Source organism: Hypanus sabinus, chromosome 12 (genome assembly GCF_030144855.1).
Source record: "Hypanus sabinus isolate sHypSab1 chromosome 12, sHypSab1.hap1, whole genome shotgun sequence".
Lineage (NCBI taxonomy): Eukaryota > Metazoa > Chordata > Chondrichthyes > Myliobatiformes > Dasyatidae > Hypanus > Hypanus sabinus.
This window is the reverse complement of record NC_082717.1, coordinates 54,413,109-54,430,524: the sequence shown is the minus strand read 5'-3', so window position 1 is coordinate 54,430,524 and position 17,416 is coordinate 54,413,109. Positions and strand designations below refer to the sequence as shown.

The window sequence follows — 17,416 nt, the reverse complement described above, 5'->3', positions numbered from 1 at the left end:
CAGAGCAGGCCAGAGCCGTGCATTGTGGGAAATTTAATGGCGGCTTCCATGGAGAGGAGGCGGTGAACTACATGTTCGTGTCCTTCTTCTTTGCCGGTACGGGGCCTCAGAGGTGCTCTGCCCTTGGTACTGGTATGTAGGACAGGTCTGGTCCTTCATGATAGTGGGACAATTTCGTTATTCTTTGTAATTGTGTGTATACATCTTTAAGGAGTTTTACTTCATGCTCTCCCTCTCACCGATGTAGTTTCAGCTCCTTTCATTTACTACATGAACGCAACAAGCCGAAGTTCCCGAAGATTCCCTTAAAACACTTTGTACCGAACCTGGATCTTTCTCCATTTTCTCATCAACTCTTGTAGTACTTCTCCAGACTCTGAACTACACCCGGCACATCTGTCAATCAGCTGGCTTAAGCACCAACTTCACCCTGAAAACTCTGATCTCATCCTAGCGGAGAAATTTCCTTTGTTTCATTGTTCTCTCCCCCTCCCCCTCTCTCTCCCTCTCCCCCTCCCCCTGTCCTGCAAGTTGTAGTGTGATTCCACCATCATTTTCTCCATAATCCTTTCTGCTTTCCACGGGGACCACTCTCTCTGTGACTCTCTGCATTGTGCAAGCCTTTCCGTCCATCTCTCTCCTTCCCTGTAAGTGGTGCAACACTTCTCCTTCCATCTCTTCCCTTACCATGGTCATAAACTACCCTTCCAGGTGAGGCAGTAATTTATTAGATACACCTCCTCCAAGTTTGTCCCATGCATTTGTTTTTGTGATTTGGCCTCCTCTACATTGGTGAGACCAGTTACGGCCTAGCAAATGTATTGCTAAGCTGTTCCCTGTCTTCTGTGGTTATCTTGAATTCTTGAATGCAGTCTGTTTCATCGCTCCTCCCTATTTCTGTACCAATCAGTCTACCCTGGGGTTCTCCACTGTCAGGATGAGGCTATCTAAAAGAACAACATCTCATTCAGCCACCTCTCTTGACATCTAAGGTTCCCTTACCTTGCCATCCTTGTCCATCCTTCTAACTGGAACATATCTGTCCCGTACTCAGGGCAGTATTTTAATACCCTCCAGATATCAGATGTAGACTTGCCCAAAAACAGCTCTTCCCAATTAACCCTCCTTACTCCTGCCAAATACTCTTATAGTTTAATTCTTTTCTGCCAACCCTGTACTTATCTTTCTTTATAGCTTTCTTAAGGAGTTGTGATGACTAATTGTTCTCCCACTAAAAGGCCAGTCACCTGGCTGGGCTCAGTACCCAACACCAGGTCCAATAGTGGCCCCTCCACTTGTCTGACTATCTACATATTAATTTAAGCAACCTCCTGGATGCAGCTAACAAATTCTGCCCTGTATAAACATCATGGAGATCCTAGTCTATATTAAGGAAATTAAACTCACCCACAACAACCTTTCACTAATCTGCCTGCATATCTGTTCCACAATATCCTGGTGGTTGTTGAGGGTGTCTGTAGTATTATCCTATCAGTGTAATTACACTTTTCTTGAATTTAAATTCTACCCATCTGGACTCAATGGATGAGCCTTCATTATGTCCCCTCCAAGTGCAACTGTGATACTGTTCTTAACTAATAGTGCGACCCCACCACCACCTCCTCCTCCTTTATTTCCTTCTGTTTATTCTAAAACATCAAAACTTTGGAATATTAAGCATCTGTTCCTGTTTCCCTTTCAACCAAGTCTCTGGTAATGGCCACATCATAAGACATTGGATCAGAAGTAGGCTATTTGGGCCATTAAGTCTGCGTCACTATTCCATCATGGCTGATTTATCCCTTTCAACCTCATTCTCCTGCCTTCTTCCTGTAACCTTTTACACCCTGACTAATCAAGAACCTATCAACCTCTGCATTAAATATACCCAACAACTTAGTCCCCAAAGCCATCTGTGGCAACAAATTTCATAGATTCACTCTCTGGCTAAAGAAATTCCTCCTTCTCTCTGTCCCTCTCTTCTGAAGCTGTGTCCTGGGATCTAGACTTCCCCACTGTTGGAAACATATCCACTGTCAAGGCCTTTCAATATTGCAGTGAGACCTCCCACCCCCTATTCTTCTCAACTCCAGAGAGTCCAGATTCAGAGCCATCAAGTGCTCCTTGTTCGTTAACCCTTTAATTCCTTGAATCATTCTTGTGATCATCCTCTGAATCATCTCCAATGCCGTCATGTCTTAAATGGAGGCCCAAAACTACTTTCCATATGTGAAGTGCAATTTGACCAGTACCTTATAAAGCCACAGCATAACGTCTTTGTTTTTATATTCTAGTCCTTTCAAAAAGAATGCTGATATTGCATTTGCCTTCTTACCACCAATTCAATCTGCAAGTTAACCTTTTGGAAATTATGTACGAGGACTCTCAAGGCCCCTTACCCCTCAGGTTTTTGAAATTTCTCTCCTTTAGAAAATAGTCTATGCCTTTATTCCTTCTACCAAAGTTCATGACCATACACTTTACTTCACTATATTCCATCTGCCACTTCTTTGCCCATTCTCCTATTCTGTCTAAATCTCCCATGCGGGACCTTGTCAAAGGCCTTACTGAAGTCCATGTAGACAACATTCACTGCCTTCCCTTCATCCACTTTTCTGGTAATCTCCTCAAAAAACTCTAATAGATTTGTTAAAGATGACCTACCATGCACAAAGCCTTGCTGACTCTCCCTAATAAGTCCCTGTCTATCCAAATACTTGGAGATCCTATCTCTTAGTACTCCTTCCAATAATTTACCTGCTACCGACGTCAAACTTACCAGCCTATAATTTCCCAGATTACTTTTAGAGCCTTTTTTAAACAACGGAACAACATGAGCTATCTTCCAATCCTCTGGCACCTCACCCTTAGATACCGACATTTTAAATATATCTGCCAGAGCCCCTGCAATTTCAACACTAGTCTCCTTCAAGGTCCGAGGGAATACCCTGTCAGGTCCTGGGGAGTTATCTACTCTGATTTGCCTCAAGATAGCAAGCACCTCCTCCTCTTCAATCTGTATGGGTTCTATGACCTCACTACTTATTTGCCTTATTTCCATTGACTCCATGCCAATTTCCTTAGCAAATACAGATGTAAAAAACCCATTTAAGATCTCCCCCATTTCTTTTGGTTCCATACATATCCGACCACTCTGATCTTCAAGAGGACCAATTTTATCCCTTACTATCCTTTTGCTCTTAATATACCTATAGAAGCTCTTTGAATTATCCTTCACCTTGACTGCCAAAGCAACCTCAGGTCTTCTTTTAGCCCTCCTGATTTCTTTCTTAATTTTTTGTTGCACTTTTTATACTCCTCAAGCACCTTGTTTTCTCCGTTTTCTATACATGTCATACATCTCTCTCTTCTTTATCAGAGTTCCAATATCCTTTGAGAACCAAGGTTCCTTATTCTTATTCACTTTGCCTTTAACCCTGACAAGAACACTGTGCACTCTCAAAATTTCTCCTTTGAAAGCTTCCCACTTACCAATCACATCCTTGCCAGAGAGCAACCTGTCCCAATCCACGCTTTTCAGATCCTTTCTCATTTCTTCAAATTTGGCCTTTTTCCAATTTAGAACCTCAACCCAAGGACCAGATCTATCTTTATCCATGATCAAGTTGAAACTAATGGTGTTATGATCACTGGAACCAAGGTGTTCCCATACACACACTTACTTCACCTGTCCTAACTTGTTTCCTAACAGGAGAGCTCATATTGCATCCTCTTGCATCATATCATACATTTAGATGTTTCTTCACTCTTCAGGTAATAAATCTCTTCTGATTAAGATGCTCCTAACTCACCAACACATCTTTATAAACTCCAGCTTCTTCTTTAACCTCTTAGAGCTAGTAACCATTATTTGTACTATTCATTCTGTCCTGGCTTCCATCTTAGCACATCTTTACCTCTTCTTGTTCAGAGCTTTATGTTCTCTGCAACTGAGAACCTTTTTTCCCCCTTAGCTTTTCCAAATTCTGATGAAAGTTTATCAGTATGGAACATTAACCAAGTTTTTATCTTCAGATACTGCTTGATCTGTTGAATGGTTTCAGCATTTTCTGTTTTTATTTCAGATTTTCAGCATTGGTGTTATTTTGCTTTTGGATCTGTTCCTATTTTTATTCCCTTTTCTTTCAATAACCCTTTTCTAAACTGACTGCTAATACAGTCCGGATTAGCAAACAAGTTGTTGGACCTTCTTAAACAAAAGCAGAAAATGTTGGAAAGATTTAGTAAATCAGGTAGCAACCTACAATCCTTTGGCCTTGGTCTTTATGCTACAGATGTCATTAGCTTAGTTCTTAATCCATAATTACATTTGATCCTTTAGATTTTCCTACAATGACAATACTGTGATTAAAATGTTTTCACAAATGTATATAGTTATTAATATTATAGCATTTTAACATCCTCAGTAAATCCTGAAGTACTTTCTTCTCCAGTGCTATCTATCTGAAATATTTTATTAATGTTGAGTCTTAAAGATTATTCATAAATTATTTTGCTCCTCAGTTGGTGATGATGATGAGAAGATTATTGATTAGACTGAATCCTACCATGTGGAAGTCATGCAACCATGGAATCCCGATACTGAAATGGAAAGATGCTTGTGACTTAAGGCCAAATCCATGTTTGCTGCAGCAAAGGTGTTTACCCAGGGATATTAACACATTCAGCCCATTGTGCATCAGGCATTTTAGCACTAAGGGGGTACGATGATCTATTTTAATTTTTGATCTTAGACTGTCTTTTACTTTGCCTTGTCAATATGCTTGAAAAATTGATGGTTAATCATTAAAGGATATTTGTGGACATCTGTGCTAATTTGTATTTTCTGAAATGAGTTAATGAAATAATTTAGGAAACTGTACTTGCACTGGTTTCTTGATTTGAGAGGCGAGATTGTTTATTTCACTTGAATGCTGTTGCATTTTTCTGCAGTTGGGATAGAGTTAGTAGCTCAAAGTTGTACTTCAAAAACTACATTTTTTATTGCTTTTCTTTGAAATGGTTTTGAAAATCACTTTCACTCTATCTATTGATTTGATGTCTGCTTACTTATGGGGTTGACCCTAAATCCCATCCATCTCAAATATTTCTAACAATATATATGTATACATGTTGAAGAACCAGTCTTTGTCAGCATAATTGCAGTGAACGGTTTTCAGACCACTTCTGTTCTATACTTTGGAATAGAAAGCAGCTTTTGTTCACACAATTGCATCTTTAGATTTTGAAATCAATCACTGTTAGTGATTAAATTGAAGTAGTTTATTAGCTAATATCCTTTCCTTTTAAACTCATTGCACATTTAAATATGCACTGCTCTAAGAATATTATAGAGAATATTAATGTTTTTTATTTGTGTGGTATATAGGTACAAAGGGAAGAGGTATCTGCTTTTTCTTTGTAAGTCCATGCATCTATCCATCACAGATATAAGAATGCCTCTGTATTGATGCAGATCGATACACAGGGTAATAGGTCATTCTTAAACATTTTATAAATTGCCATGAGAAAATAATGCATGAATTGTCCAAAACAATCCCAGTTACATCACAAAGCTGGGTAACTAGCATGCTGAAAGATTTAGTTATACACTTGGACATGACTACCAACCACAACAACCCCCCACCCATCCCACACCTGCTCAATTAAGTAGTGATCAGAAAGAAAAATAGTTTGATGAGATTGTTTTTTAAGAATTTTACAAGTAATCATCACAGAGACAGAAGAATGTTTAATTATGGGTGATCAGGAGAGTCCAATAGCCATTGACTTGTATATTGAGGATGAGAATAAAGAAGCCTTTTTGGAATTTAAAAAAAATCACACTTTTCAAAGTTTCAAAGTACATTTAATATCAGAGTGTGTATCCAGTACATAACCTGAAATTCATCCTTCTTCACAGACATTCATGAAAAAAAAGAAACCCCACACAGCGATAGAAACATTGAAGCCCTGAAGCCCAAGCCCTTCCTTCTCCCTTCGCTCAAGCAGCAGGGTAGCATGATGCTATTTTCCTTGGCTGGAGACTTTCCACTAAACACTAGTTATATTTTTAGCGATTGTGGTGAGGCCAAACAGGAATGAAAAATACAAGTGAAGATTTACGGACGGAGAATCAATATTCCTGCATGATATCTGGGATAACTAGTTTAGGGATTTGTAAGAGTAAAGATTTGGATGATGAACTACCATCTCTGAAACTGTGAGGGACAAGGAAAGAGAGCTGTATCGTAGAGAGAAAAGGAAAAAGTCTTCAAAGATTTGGCTATTGAGGACTGAATGCAGAATGTCTTCATTTGGGGTATGAATCTTTGGAATTCAGCTCAATCAGTGAATATTCTTAAGGCAGAATAGTGTTTTTGGAATTGGGAGTATCCAGGAAAATAGGCATAGAGAAGGAAACAGAAATTGATATATAAATCGGCAGGTCCTGGTGGATTGGAAGACGTCAAATGTCACACCACAGTTCGAGAAAGGATGTAGGCTAGTTAGTTTAACTTCCATTGTTAGGAAAATGCTTGAACATAGAACATAGAGTAGTACAGCACATTATAGGCCCTTTGGCCCACAATGTTGTACCGACCCTCAAACACTGCCTCCCATATAACCCCCACCTTAAATTCCTCCATATATCTGTCTAGTAGTCTCTTAAACTTCACTAGTGCATCTGCCTCCACCACTGACTCAGGCAGTACATTCCATGCACCAACCACTCTCTGAGTGAAAAACCTTCCTCTAATAACCCCCTTGAACTTCCCTCCTCTTACCTTAAAGCCGTGTCCTCTTGTACTGAGCAGTGGTGCCCTGGGGAAGAGGTGCTGGCTGTCCACTCTGTCTATTCCTCTTAATATCTTGTACACCTCTATCATGTCTCCTCTCATCCTCCTTCTCTCCAAAGAGTAAAGCCCTAGCTCCCTTAATCTCTGATCATAATCCATACTCTCTATACTAGACAGCATCCTGGTAAATCTCCTCTGTACCCTTTCCAATGCTTCCACATCCTTCCTATAGTGAGGCGATCAGAACTGGACACAGTACTCCAAGTGTGGTCTAACTAGGGTTTTATAGAGCTGCATCATTACATCGTGTTTCTTAAACTCTAATCCGCGACTTATGAAAGCTAACACCCCATAAGCTTTCTTAACTACCCTATCTACCTGTGAGGCAACTTTCAGGGATCTGTGGACATGTACCCCCAGATCCCTCTGCTCCTCCGCACTACCAAGTATCCTGCCATTTACTTTGTAAAATTGAAGCTATCATTAAAGAAGAAATAGTGAGGTATCTGGAAAGAAATGCGTTAGGCAGATGCAGCATGGATTCAGCAATGGCAGGTCCTGTTTGACAAACTTACTAGAGTTCTTTGAGGATATAACAAGCGCAGTGGATAGAGGGGAACAGATGGATGTTATTTACTTGGATTTCAAGTCATTCGAAAGGTCCCACATAAAAGGGACCTTATCAAACACCCAGATAAGAATATATAGAGTTGGGGGTGATGTATTAGCATGAATAGAGGATTGGTTAACTAATAGAGAGCTGAGATAGGTGGGTGTTACTGTGGTTGGCAATCAGTGGTGAGCGGTGTACCACAGGGTTCAGAGCTAGGCCCGCTACTGTCTACAATATACATTAACAATCTGGAAGAGGGGACTGAGTATCTAAATTTGCTGATGATACTAGATTGAATGGAAAAGAAAACTGTGCAGAAGATACAGAGAGTCTGCAGAGAGATATAGATGGGTTAAGTGAGTGGGCAAGGGTCTGGCAGATGGAGTACAATGTTGGTAAATGCTAGGTCATCCACTTTGGAAGGAAAAATGAAAGAGCAGATAATTATTTAAGTGGTAAAAAAATTCCTGCATGTTGCTGTGCAGAGTGACTTGGGAGTGCCTGTGCATGAATCACAAAAGGTTGGTTTGCAGATACAGCAGGCTATCAAGAAGGCAAATGGAATGTTGACCTTCATTGCTAGAGGGATTGAACTTAAGAGCAGGGAGGTTATGTACAAGGTACTGGTGAGGCCAGACCTGGAGTACTGTGTGCAGTTCTGGTCTCCTTATTTGAGGAAGGATGTACTGGCTTTGGAGGCAGTACAAAGGAGGTTCACCAGGTTGATTCCGGAGATGAGAGGTTTAGACTATGAGGACCCTAATGCCTAGTACTGTACTCGCTGGAATTCAGAAGAATGAGAGGAGATCGTATAGAAACATAAAATTATGAAAGGGATAAATAAGATAGAGGCAGAAAAGTTGTTTCCACTGGTGGGTGAGACTAGTACTAGGGGACGTGGGCTCAAGATTTGGAGGGGTACATTTAGGATAGAGATAAGGCGGAATGCTTTTCCCAGAGAGTGGTAAATCTGTGGAATTCTCTGCCCAATGAAGCAGTAGAGGCTACCTCAGTAAATACATTTAAGACAAGGTTGGATATATTTTTGCATAGTAGGGTAATTGAGGATTATGGGAAAAAGGCAGGTAGGTGGAGCTGAGTCCATGGCCAGGTCAAACGTGATCTTATTGAATTATTGAATTCTCTATGGGCCAGATGACCTACTGCTGATCCTATTTCTCATGTCCTTATGTTTATCAATAATAGTAATAGAGAAGCTACAGGAGACAAATAACCTATTCCTGTCTCTGTTTTCAAATCTCTTACTATCTTTCAGTTAGTCCTGACGAAGGGTCTCAGCCCAAAACGTCGACTGTACTTCTTCCTACAGATGCTGCCTGGCCTGCTGCATTCCACTAGTATTTTGTGTGTATTGTTTGAATTTCCAGCATCTGCAGATTTCCTCATGCCTGCTTCTGTTTCTTTTGTTTATCTCATCTTACACAGCACTCACTAATTTGCTGGTAGTTCTTCACCAACGATTTTGGACCATGTCAGACTATAGTGGCAGGGAATAAATTTGGGAAGTCCACCCTAAACAAACCCACATTATGTCAGACCTATTAAAGGAAGAGCATTGCAATTCACTTGACTGGAAATGCACAGCTTTGAGGAGGCAAATACAGTGTAAATTATATTCCTTTTATTAATTGAACTAAATGGCTTTTGTATTCAGTGAATTAGATGAATAATTAATATTACTGAATCTGCTCTGTAACATTAACAGGATAGTATTATTCCACAACATAATTTAGCTTCATTTACACAACAAAGTTGAACTTTGTCTTTGTAAGGCAATGCTCACTACCAGTGCTTTCATGGTACATGAATCCACCATCAGATTTCTGAATGGACAATGAACCCATGTACACTACCTCAAATTTGTTTGCTCTCTTTTTGAATTACTTATCTTTTAAAATGTATTTCTTACTGTAAGTTATAGTTTTGTATTATTATGCATTGTGGTGTACTGCTGCTGCAAAACACCAAATTTCATGACATATGCCAGTGATGTTATTTATGTCTAATTCTGAGATGGGTAGACAGCTAAAGGTGAGATCAAATAGGTTTTCCTCCTGATCTGCTCCTAGGCCTTATGGTCTTATGTTGTTTTCCCCCCACTATGTTCCTTGCCCAATTGGGAAGATAAGACCTCTAGCCAACTGAATTAGTTGTACTGGTAGTGATGGGCATTGAGGTCATTTAACAACAGGATACAGTGCCCTTTCTTTCATTTTCTCTTCCTCCTGATGCTGAATATGATTTTCATTTGTAGGAAAGCTATGGCTGATTCTTGGTCTATATTTGAATAAAAGGATTTCACAAAGGTATTAGTGTTCTTTTTAAGATCTTGTTGGGAAAGCCATGCAACATCTCTGACAATACATCATTATCATTGCTATTAACTGATTAATATTTTCAATTCCTAGGTTGGCCCTTGAACATAAACATTTTAAGATATGTGTTTCTCATACTTAAAGTAACCCATGAAGCCAGTAACTGAGTAAATCAAATAAATCAAATTCAATTTTCTGCCCTTATTTGAAGTCGTTCCATTGTATGTATGTACAATTCTGCAGCACTTATCAGAGTTTTGAGAATTGTGCTGACATTTCAGTGTCATACTGAAATCTTTTCATGTGCTTAGTCAATTAATGTCCTTTTAATAATTTTGATGTTTTATGATCCCTGTTTCTCATTCCAGAAGGGGATATTTAAAAGCACTGCAGTGAAACAAAATCAGGTAAAGAAAGAAGTGGAAATAAAGCAAAAGATGACCATCTCTGAACTTGCAGAAGCAATGGATAAAGATACAGGTAAACCTCTCCAGTTCTCTTAACAAATGCTAATGAATGGTAACATGATTAGCAAATGTATTAAAGCTACAACTTCAACAGAGGTACTATTTTAATTTTATTATTTGTTCATGGGTTATGGGTGTCACTGGGATGTCTGACATTTATTGCTCATCACTACTGGCAATGAGAAGCAAGCGATGGTCTTTGGTAGTCCTTTCAATGTGTATCCTCTCTCGGTGCTGTTGGTTGGGAATTCCAGGATTTTTTTTACCAAGTGATAAAGAAGGAATGGCAATATATTTCCAAGTGAGGAAGGTATGTAACTAACTTGAAAGTAAAGTACCAGGATAAGCTGTTTCCACGTATCTGTTTCCTTGATCTCAGAAAAAGTAGTGTGGATTTGGGAAATACTATTGAAAAAATTTGCTAGAGTGTCAGCAGTGCCCATTTCACATTGAGGGAAGGTTGGGGAAAATGAATGTTTAAATTGGTAGTATATGGGGTGCCAATCAATTAGTTTCTTGAATGACTTCAAACTTCTTGAGTTGTGTTGGACCTAGGATCATTGTACCTGATTGTTGAAGATTGTGGAATGATCTTTGGAATTAGAAGGTGGGATGTTTGCTGCAAAATATTCCATTTTGGCCTGCTCCGGAAGTCACAATGTATATTATCCTAGTTTCTATTATGTTTCTAATTAGTGGTGACCATACAGTGTTTCAGTGGTGGTGATTCAACATGATTTAATTAGCCATTAACGTTTTTATTGTGGGACAAAGCCATTATCCAGTACTTGTAGTACAAATATTGCAAGCTACTTATTAGTTCAGTCCTCAGTTTTGTTCAAGCTTTACAATATTTAGGCTTCATTGCCTGTGGAATTTCAAACAGAAGTAATAGTCATTTTGTAAGTGAATGTCCTCTTTTCTGAATTGATAATACCAGGAAAGTCTTTGATGAAGGACTTGAAAATGTGTGGTTGTAGAACAAGGGTGATGAACCTTTTTGAGAGTAGGTACCCAAATTGGCAATAATCTTCAAAAACTATTCTCTCGTGTACCATCGTAATTCTGTGGAGAAATTATCATGGTAATTTCTTTTTCATTATATCCATAGGACTCATCTCATGTTCCCAATATTTATTGTTTATTTATTATTATTATTTCTTTCTTTTTGTATTTGCTCAGTTTGTTTTCTTTTGCACATGATTGAATTTTACGGCTGTCCCAGTTAGCCAAAGTTTCATGGAAATAATTAAAAAGATAAACTATGTAACAAATTATGTATTTAAGTGAAGTACAGAACAAGTTGAAACACTACCAATATTTACTACAGTACTGTAAAACTATGTATTAGTTCCTAGTTGTTATTGATGGAGGAATTCATCCAGTGCATGCAATGAACAAAATCAGCGCAGACACCTAGAGCAGATGAATTCTCTTCATACAAAACTTTAAGTGATTGAATCCTCCATATCTTTATTTTCATTGTAACATTCAAGATTATTTTCGATACCTTTAAATTCTTTGTAGTTCCTAACTTATCGAATTAGCGAAATCATTTCATTTTCGCTCTTGGCCAGTTCTGACATCTCCAAGCCTAAATGTTTGAACTTGCATTGAGCAAAACAGTTCTGAATTGTCTTACTGCTTACATCTCACGAACTATCAGTGACAAAAATCACTGCCTTCGAGCGAACAGTTTCTAAATAGTGTCAGTTGCATGTGTTTGTGTTCAAAATGCAGAGATTTTTGTCACTGGTAGTTGGCAAGAAATTTTGCTCAGGAGCTTATATGTTATTATATATTTTGCGCCAAGGTGCCGAAGACTTTTGCACAGTACTAGGCTTGAAGATGGGCATTGAAGTCCCCAACCCATAGCACATTTAGTGCTGTTCAGTTTGAAGAAATAGCATTTCTAGCAATTAGTTATAGAAGGTTATCCTGCCATGATACTTTTCTGTGATGTTTTTATCTGAAAATGTACTGTATTAAAATTTACAACTATATAATACATTCATGGATCATCATTCACAGTGCAAGATGGTTCTCCATAGGTATAATAGGAATGCTATGGATTTGTTAGTGTAGCTTGTTGATTTCACTGAGAGCATTATTGATTGCAAAGAAAAAAAGTTATCTTGTTTATTCAAATACTTTCTCCCTTGCATCTAGATCACGTCTTTGAAGCTCTGTTGCACACAAATATTGATATGGACTCCTTAGATGATGATTCTGTCTTGGATGAAAAATGGATAAAAGAGATCATAAAAGTATCTGGAATGAAGTTTAGATGGGCAAAACTTTCAGAAGAAAAAGTGAAAGAATGTAAAGATGCTGTGAAGAGGTAGGCTTGCCCTTTATTTCACATGTAATCAGGTTGAGGTTGTTATGTTTTGAAAAAGTTAGCTTGGAAAAAATATCTTTTTTTTTCTGTACTTCACTCTATAAGAAATAAAGATGCCAGTTCACTCTGTGTGCAAATAAATGCAGCTTACTTGGATGGGTGCAGTTCCAATAACACTCATGAAGCTTTTCATCTTCAGAAGAATGTGCTGTATAATGTGCTGTATTTGCCTACATTATTATGTCAAAGTCAAAGTTGAGTGTATTAGACATTTACACGTGTAGGTGCAATGAAAAACTTGCTTGCAGCATCACAGTCACATAGCATCACATTCAACATCTACCATCAAGAGGGTCAAAGGCATCAGAGAATGTCTGCACAAAGTACACTGCAGATGCTGTGGTCAAATTAACACGTACAAACAAGCTGAAGGAACTCAGCAGGTCGGGTAGCATCCGTTGAAACGAGCGGTCAACGTTTCAGGCCAAAACCCTTAATCAGGACTCCTGTCAGGAGAATGCCAGCACTTGTTCTATTCACATTTCATCTTGGATAGATATCAAAACTGGAATAGCTTAGTTTAGAGGTCTGCTTAGTTCTGAAACACAATTCTTCAGCACATACTGGAATTTTGTTGCAGTCCATCATTTTTGATTAATCCCTTAACCATCACAAAGAGTGAACACAGGCTTTGGTAACAGTGGGATCTTAAGAAGAGACGAGACAGGTTGTTGTGTGGGACTCCTGCATTCTTGCGACTTTTAATTCCTAAAACTCCAATCCAAAAGCTATATAAGAACAGATTCAGAAGGACTTCAATGTGTTATGAAAGTGATCCATCACCACCTAAAGGGAAATTAATGATGGCTAATAAATACCAATTTTCCCAGCATATTACTATTAATTTTTACTATTAATTAATACTATTATTTTTTTAAAAATACACTTACCAACCATCTATAATTTAGAATCTACTTTGCTCATCATTTATTTCCAAATTTTGTTCACAATTTTACTACTTTAAGTTTTGTATAGTTGTTATTAGATTTGTAGTTGCTGTGAATTGGTTTAAACATAACCCATGAGTTAACTACTATCGCATTTGCTATGTTCTTTGTTTTAGGCCACCTGCAGATCCAGCAGTATTAGTTTCTAGGTCACCCATAGTCACTGTCATGGGTCATGTAGACCATGGAAAGACAACGTTACTTGACAGCCTTAGAAAAACCCAAGTGGCAGCAACAGAGGCAGGAGGAATCACTCAGCATATTGGAGCATTCCTTGGTATATCTTCCATTGTTCCGTGTTACTGTTAACGTCTAATATAAGCAGCATGTGGTGATAAATCAACTTTATTTAATTGTTGATTCAAAAAGTATTGTCCCTAGATTTTTAATTCTTTTTCTTTGGTGAAGATCTAATCTTATATTCAAAAATGTTTATTTTGCAGTTGTAAGATTGCGCAAATTTGAGATTCTCCCCACCCTCCCCTTGAGTCTAAGGTATTTTGTTAGAAAAGCACTTGAAAAGCTTAAAGCTTCAACATTCCCTACATGTGTATCAGTTTTGTCAGTTAATCCAGTTTGACAGTTGTGGAGAAGAGTTGGGGATCAGCCCAAAAACCTTGCATGTAAATAATAGCTTACACTTTCTATCAAATACCTCAAAGAACATAACATTAGTTACTTTGATGATGTGATAATTTGTAAAGAGCTCTATGCTTCTTAGTTCCAAAATTATTCACGTAAACCCAATTATTTGAATACTTACTATGAACTAAAAGAACATTAATGTAAAGTACCGGTAGTTGATCTTGCAGTTTCCATTAGGACATTTACATTTTGCATTAATGTAGTTTTGACTAATTTACCTCAAATTCAAACCGAGGAGCCATGTATAAAACATACAGAAAAATCACCTTTGTATATTGTAACAGTATCCATAATGATAGAAAAAATAGGATTTTAATCTAACATCGGGTGTGATGGATTGCCTTTGTAAACTTCTGACTTTCTCTGATCCATTCACATCCAACTTCAGCACACTTTAACTCCAACTTGAAATTAAAGCCCATTACTCATCCTTCCACTTTCGTCTCTCACTATTTTCTTCTCTTCACGCCTATTGGACCACTTTACATTTCTTCCCTCTCAAATCCACACCCCATGCTTTCATTCTTCCTTACTCTTTCTAATTACCCACTATCGTACCATATTTGGCCATTTCTTAAGTAAGCCTCTCCAAATAACCCATCAAGATCCTTCTCATTTTTTCCCCGGAGACCAGTGTCCTGCATGCTCTTTCTGATTTTTCTGTTCAGGCAGCCTATAGGGTGGTGATCTTTCCTACTCCATTCTCTCCTATTCCCATCTTACTTGCATCCTTAGTCTGAAATCACTCTGTAGCCTCATTTCTCCTTTACTCAGCTAGCCCTACTAACAGGCAAGAGTGTGCCCCCTGATTTCTATCATCTCACTGTCGCTGGCCATACAGAGGTTTTAATCCCTGTTAAGACCTTCCTTATCTCACATCTTTTAAATGTCACATAATTTGCTTTAATATCATAATATTTGATCTGACTTTCATCTCACAATGTTTCTGTGGATATAAATGCAAATTGCTGTTATTACATTCCTTAGTTAGACTGAATCATGGTGAAATTCCTTTGACCACAAAGTGCTGACCAGTCAGATTTTACCTTCTATAATTTGAGCTAAAGTCCGTTTTCAAAACCATGATTAATTTAATAAATCATTGGGCATGGAAAAGTTAGCTTTAACCCTTATGAATAAATAAAAGTGAAAATTTCCCTTGTAATTGTTCTGTAGAATTAAGATTTTAATCAGAGTTTTTCAGTGAATGATATTTCTGGAAGGAGTCAAGATGAATAATAGAACATACAAAATATTTAATAACTTAAGCAGAAGAAACTGCTGGGAGTGCACATCCCTCAAAGCCTCTCATGGTCCAAGAACACATCCTACACAATCAAGAAAGCTCACCAATGCCTTTATTTTCTGAGAAGGCTGAAGAGAACTGGACTATGCACATCAATATTCATGACCTTAGAGAGATGAGTAGAGTAGAAAGTGTCCTAACATACTGCGCTTCTGCATGGTACAGAAACTGCACTGGACGACACCATTAAGGACATATATTCAGAAAGTTGCCGGAAAAAGGCTAGCAGTGTCATGAAGGGTCCCACCCACTTGATCATAGACTGTTTTGTCCACTTCCATAATAGAGTGGAGGCTATGTAGCAACCACACCAGTAGCACCAGACTCAGAAGCAGTTACTTTCCCCAAACAGTAAGGCTTCATCCACTAACCCATCTCACTGCACGCTACACCACCAATACTTTATTATTCCCTGTCAAAAGACACCTTATGCACAGACACTTCTGTACTTCTCATCACTCTGTGTACATATAATCAATCTATGTATATAAGCTATCATATAGTTACAGTATATTTATTGTGGTTTTTAATTACTGTGTTATTTATGTTAGTGTGTTTTTTATATCCTGCATCAGATCTGGAGTAACACTTGGAAATGACATTAAACAATCTGGAATGGAAGTTACCAGGTTTATTTTGCTCATTGTAATGACCTTTGTATAACAACAATTTATAAGGAATTTTCAACTATTGCAGTTCTCTGCTTTCACTGAATTGATGAAATGTATGATTTTCCTTCTGTGGTCACTAAAAGGTTTTGCTTGTTTACACAGTTCATTTACCATCTGGTGAAAAGATAACCTTCTTGGATACCCCTGGTCATGCAGCCTTTTCAGCAATGAGAGCCCGAGGTGTCAATGTGACAGACATTGTGATATTGGTTGTTGCTGCAGATGATGGAGTAATGAAGCAAACAATAGAATCAATTCAACATGCCAAAAAATCTAATGGTACATGTAAAAATGTAGAGTTGTAACTATTTTTATAAAATTGGTATGTTTCAGTGAATCCTTGGCTACAGAACATAGGATATAGAACAGTACAGCACAGTGGAGCTCATTGGCTCACAATGTCGTGCCAGCCTTATAACCTACTCTAACATCATTCCAACCCTTCCCTCCCACATAGCCCTCTATTTTAATTCATCCATGTGTCTGTGTAAGCGTCTCTTAAATAGGATCAGAACTGGCCCATCAAGTCTTCTCTGCTATTTGATCATGGCTCATCCATTCCCTTGTCAACCTCATTGTCCTGTCTTCTCCCAGTAACCTTTCATGCCCTGACTTATCAAGAATCTATCAATCTCCACCTTAAATTCACCCAGTTACCTAGCCTCCACTGCTGCCTGTGGCAACAAATTGTAGATTCACCACCCTCTGGCTGAAGAAGTTCCTCCTCATCGCTCTTCTAAATGGACCACCCTGTATTCTGAGGTTGTGCCCTCTGGTCCTAGACACCCCCACTATAGGAAACATCCGTACCACATCCACTCTGTCTGAGTCATTGGTTACGAACGGACAGGCAGTATATGTTTCATCTAGTACAACCCTCTGCCTTTTGTGAGCAAGTCAATTCTGAATCCATACAGCCAAGTTTCCTGGATCCCATGCCTCCTTACTGTTTGTTAGATGCCTTCCTGAAATCTAAATACATCACATCCACTGCTCTACCTTCTATTACTGTTTGTTCTGAGGAAGAAGCTGACATTATTGTCTAATTGAGTTGGTGTTCCTTTTAAAGTTGTACTTAGAAATAGGGTCAAAAGAATTGAGTAGTGATGGATTGTTGCACTGTTGAACATGGGTCAGATGAAACTATAAATTTAAAAATCACAAGTAGATTTAAGATAAAATTTCCTGGTACCATTTTTTGAAGAGGAAAGTGATCTATGTGGCCAGTAT

At 38.3% G+C, this 17,416-nt stretch overlaps 1 protein-coding gene across 3 annotated transcripts in view; it reads left to right on the top strand.

Annotated features, from left to right (window-relative positions):
* The first annotated feature begins 5 nt into the window (after positions 1-5).
* mtif2 (mitochondrial translational initiation factor 2) overlaps positions 6-17,416 on the top strand; it is a 30,696-nt gene continuing 13,285 nt past the window's right edge. The window contains exons 1-6 of one of the 3 annotated variants that reach the window (XM_059985947.1): positions 6-132; positions 4,525-4,722; positions 10,118-10,229; positions 12,386-12,557; positions 13,681-13,841; positions 16,289-16,465. In XM_059985947.1, coding sequence (XP_059841930.1) covers positions 4,531-4,722; positions 10,118-10,229; positions 12,386-12,557; positions 13,681-13,841; positions 16,289-16,465 — 814 coding nt within the window. In that variant the 5' untranslated portion in view covers positions 6-132; positions 4,525-4,530. Of the gene's footprint in view, positions 146-4,524; positions 4,723-10,117; positions 10,230-12,385; positions 12,558-13,680; positions 13,842-16,288; positions 16,466-17,416 lie in introns of all 3 variants that reach the window. The other 2 variants (XM_059985949.1, XM_059985948.1) reach the window with 2 other exon arrangements.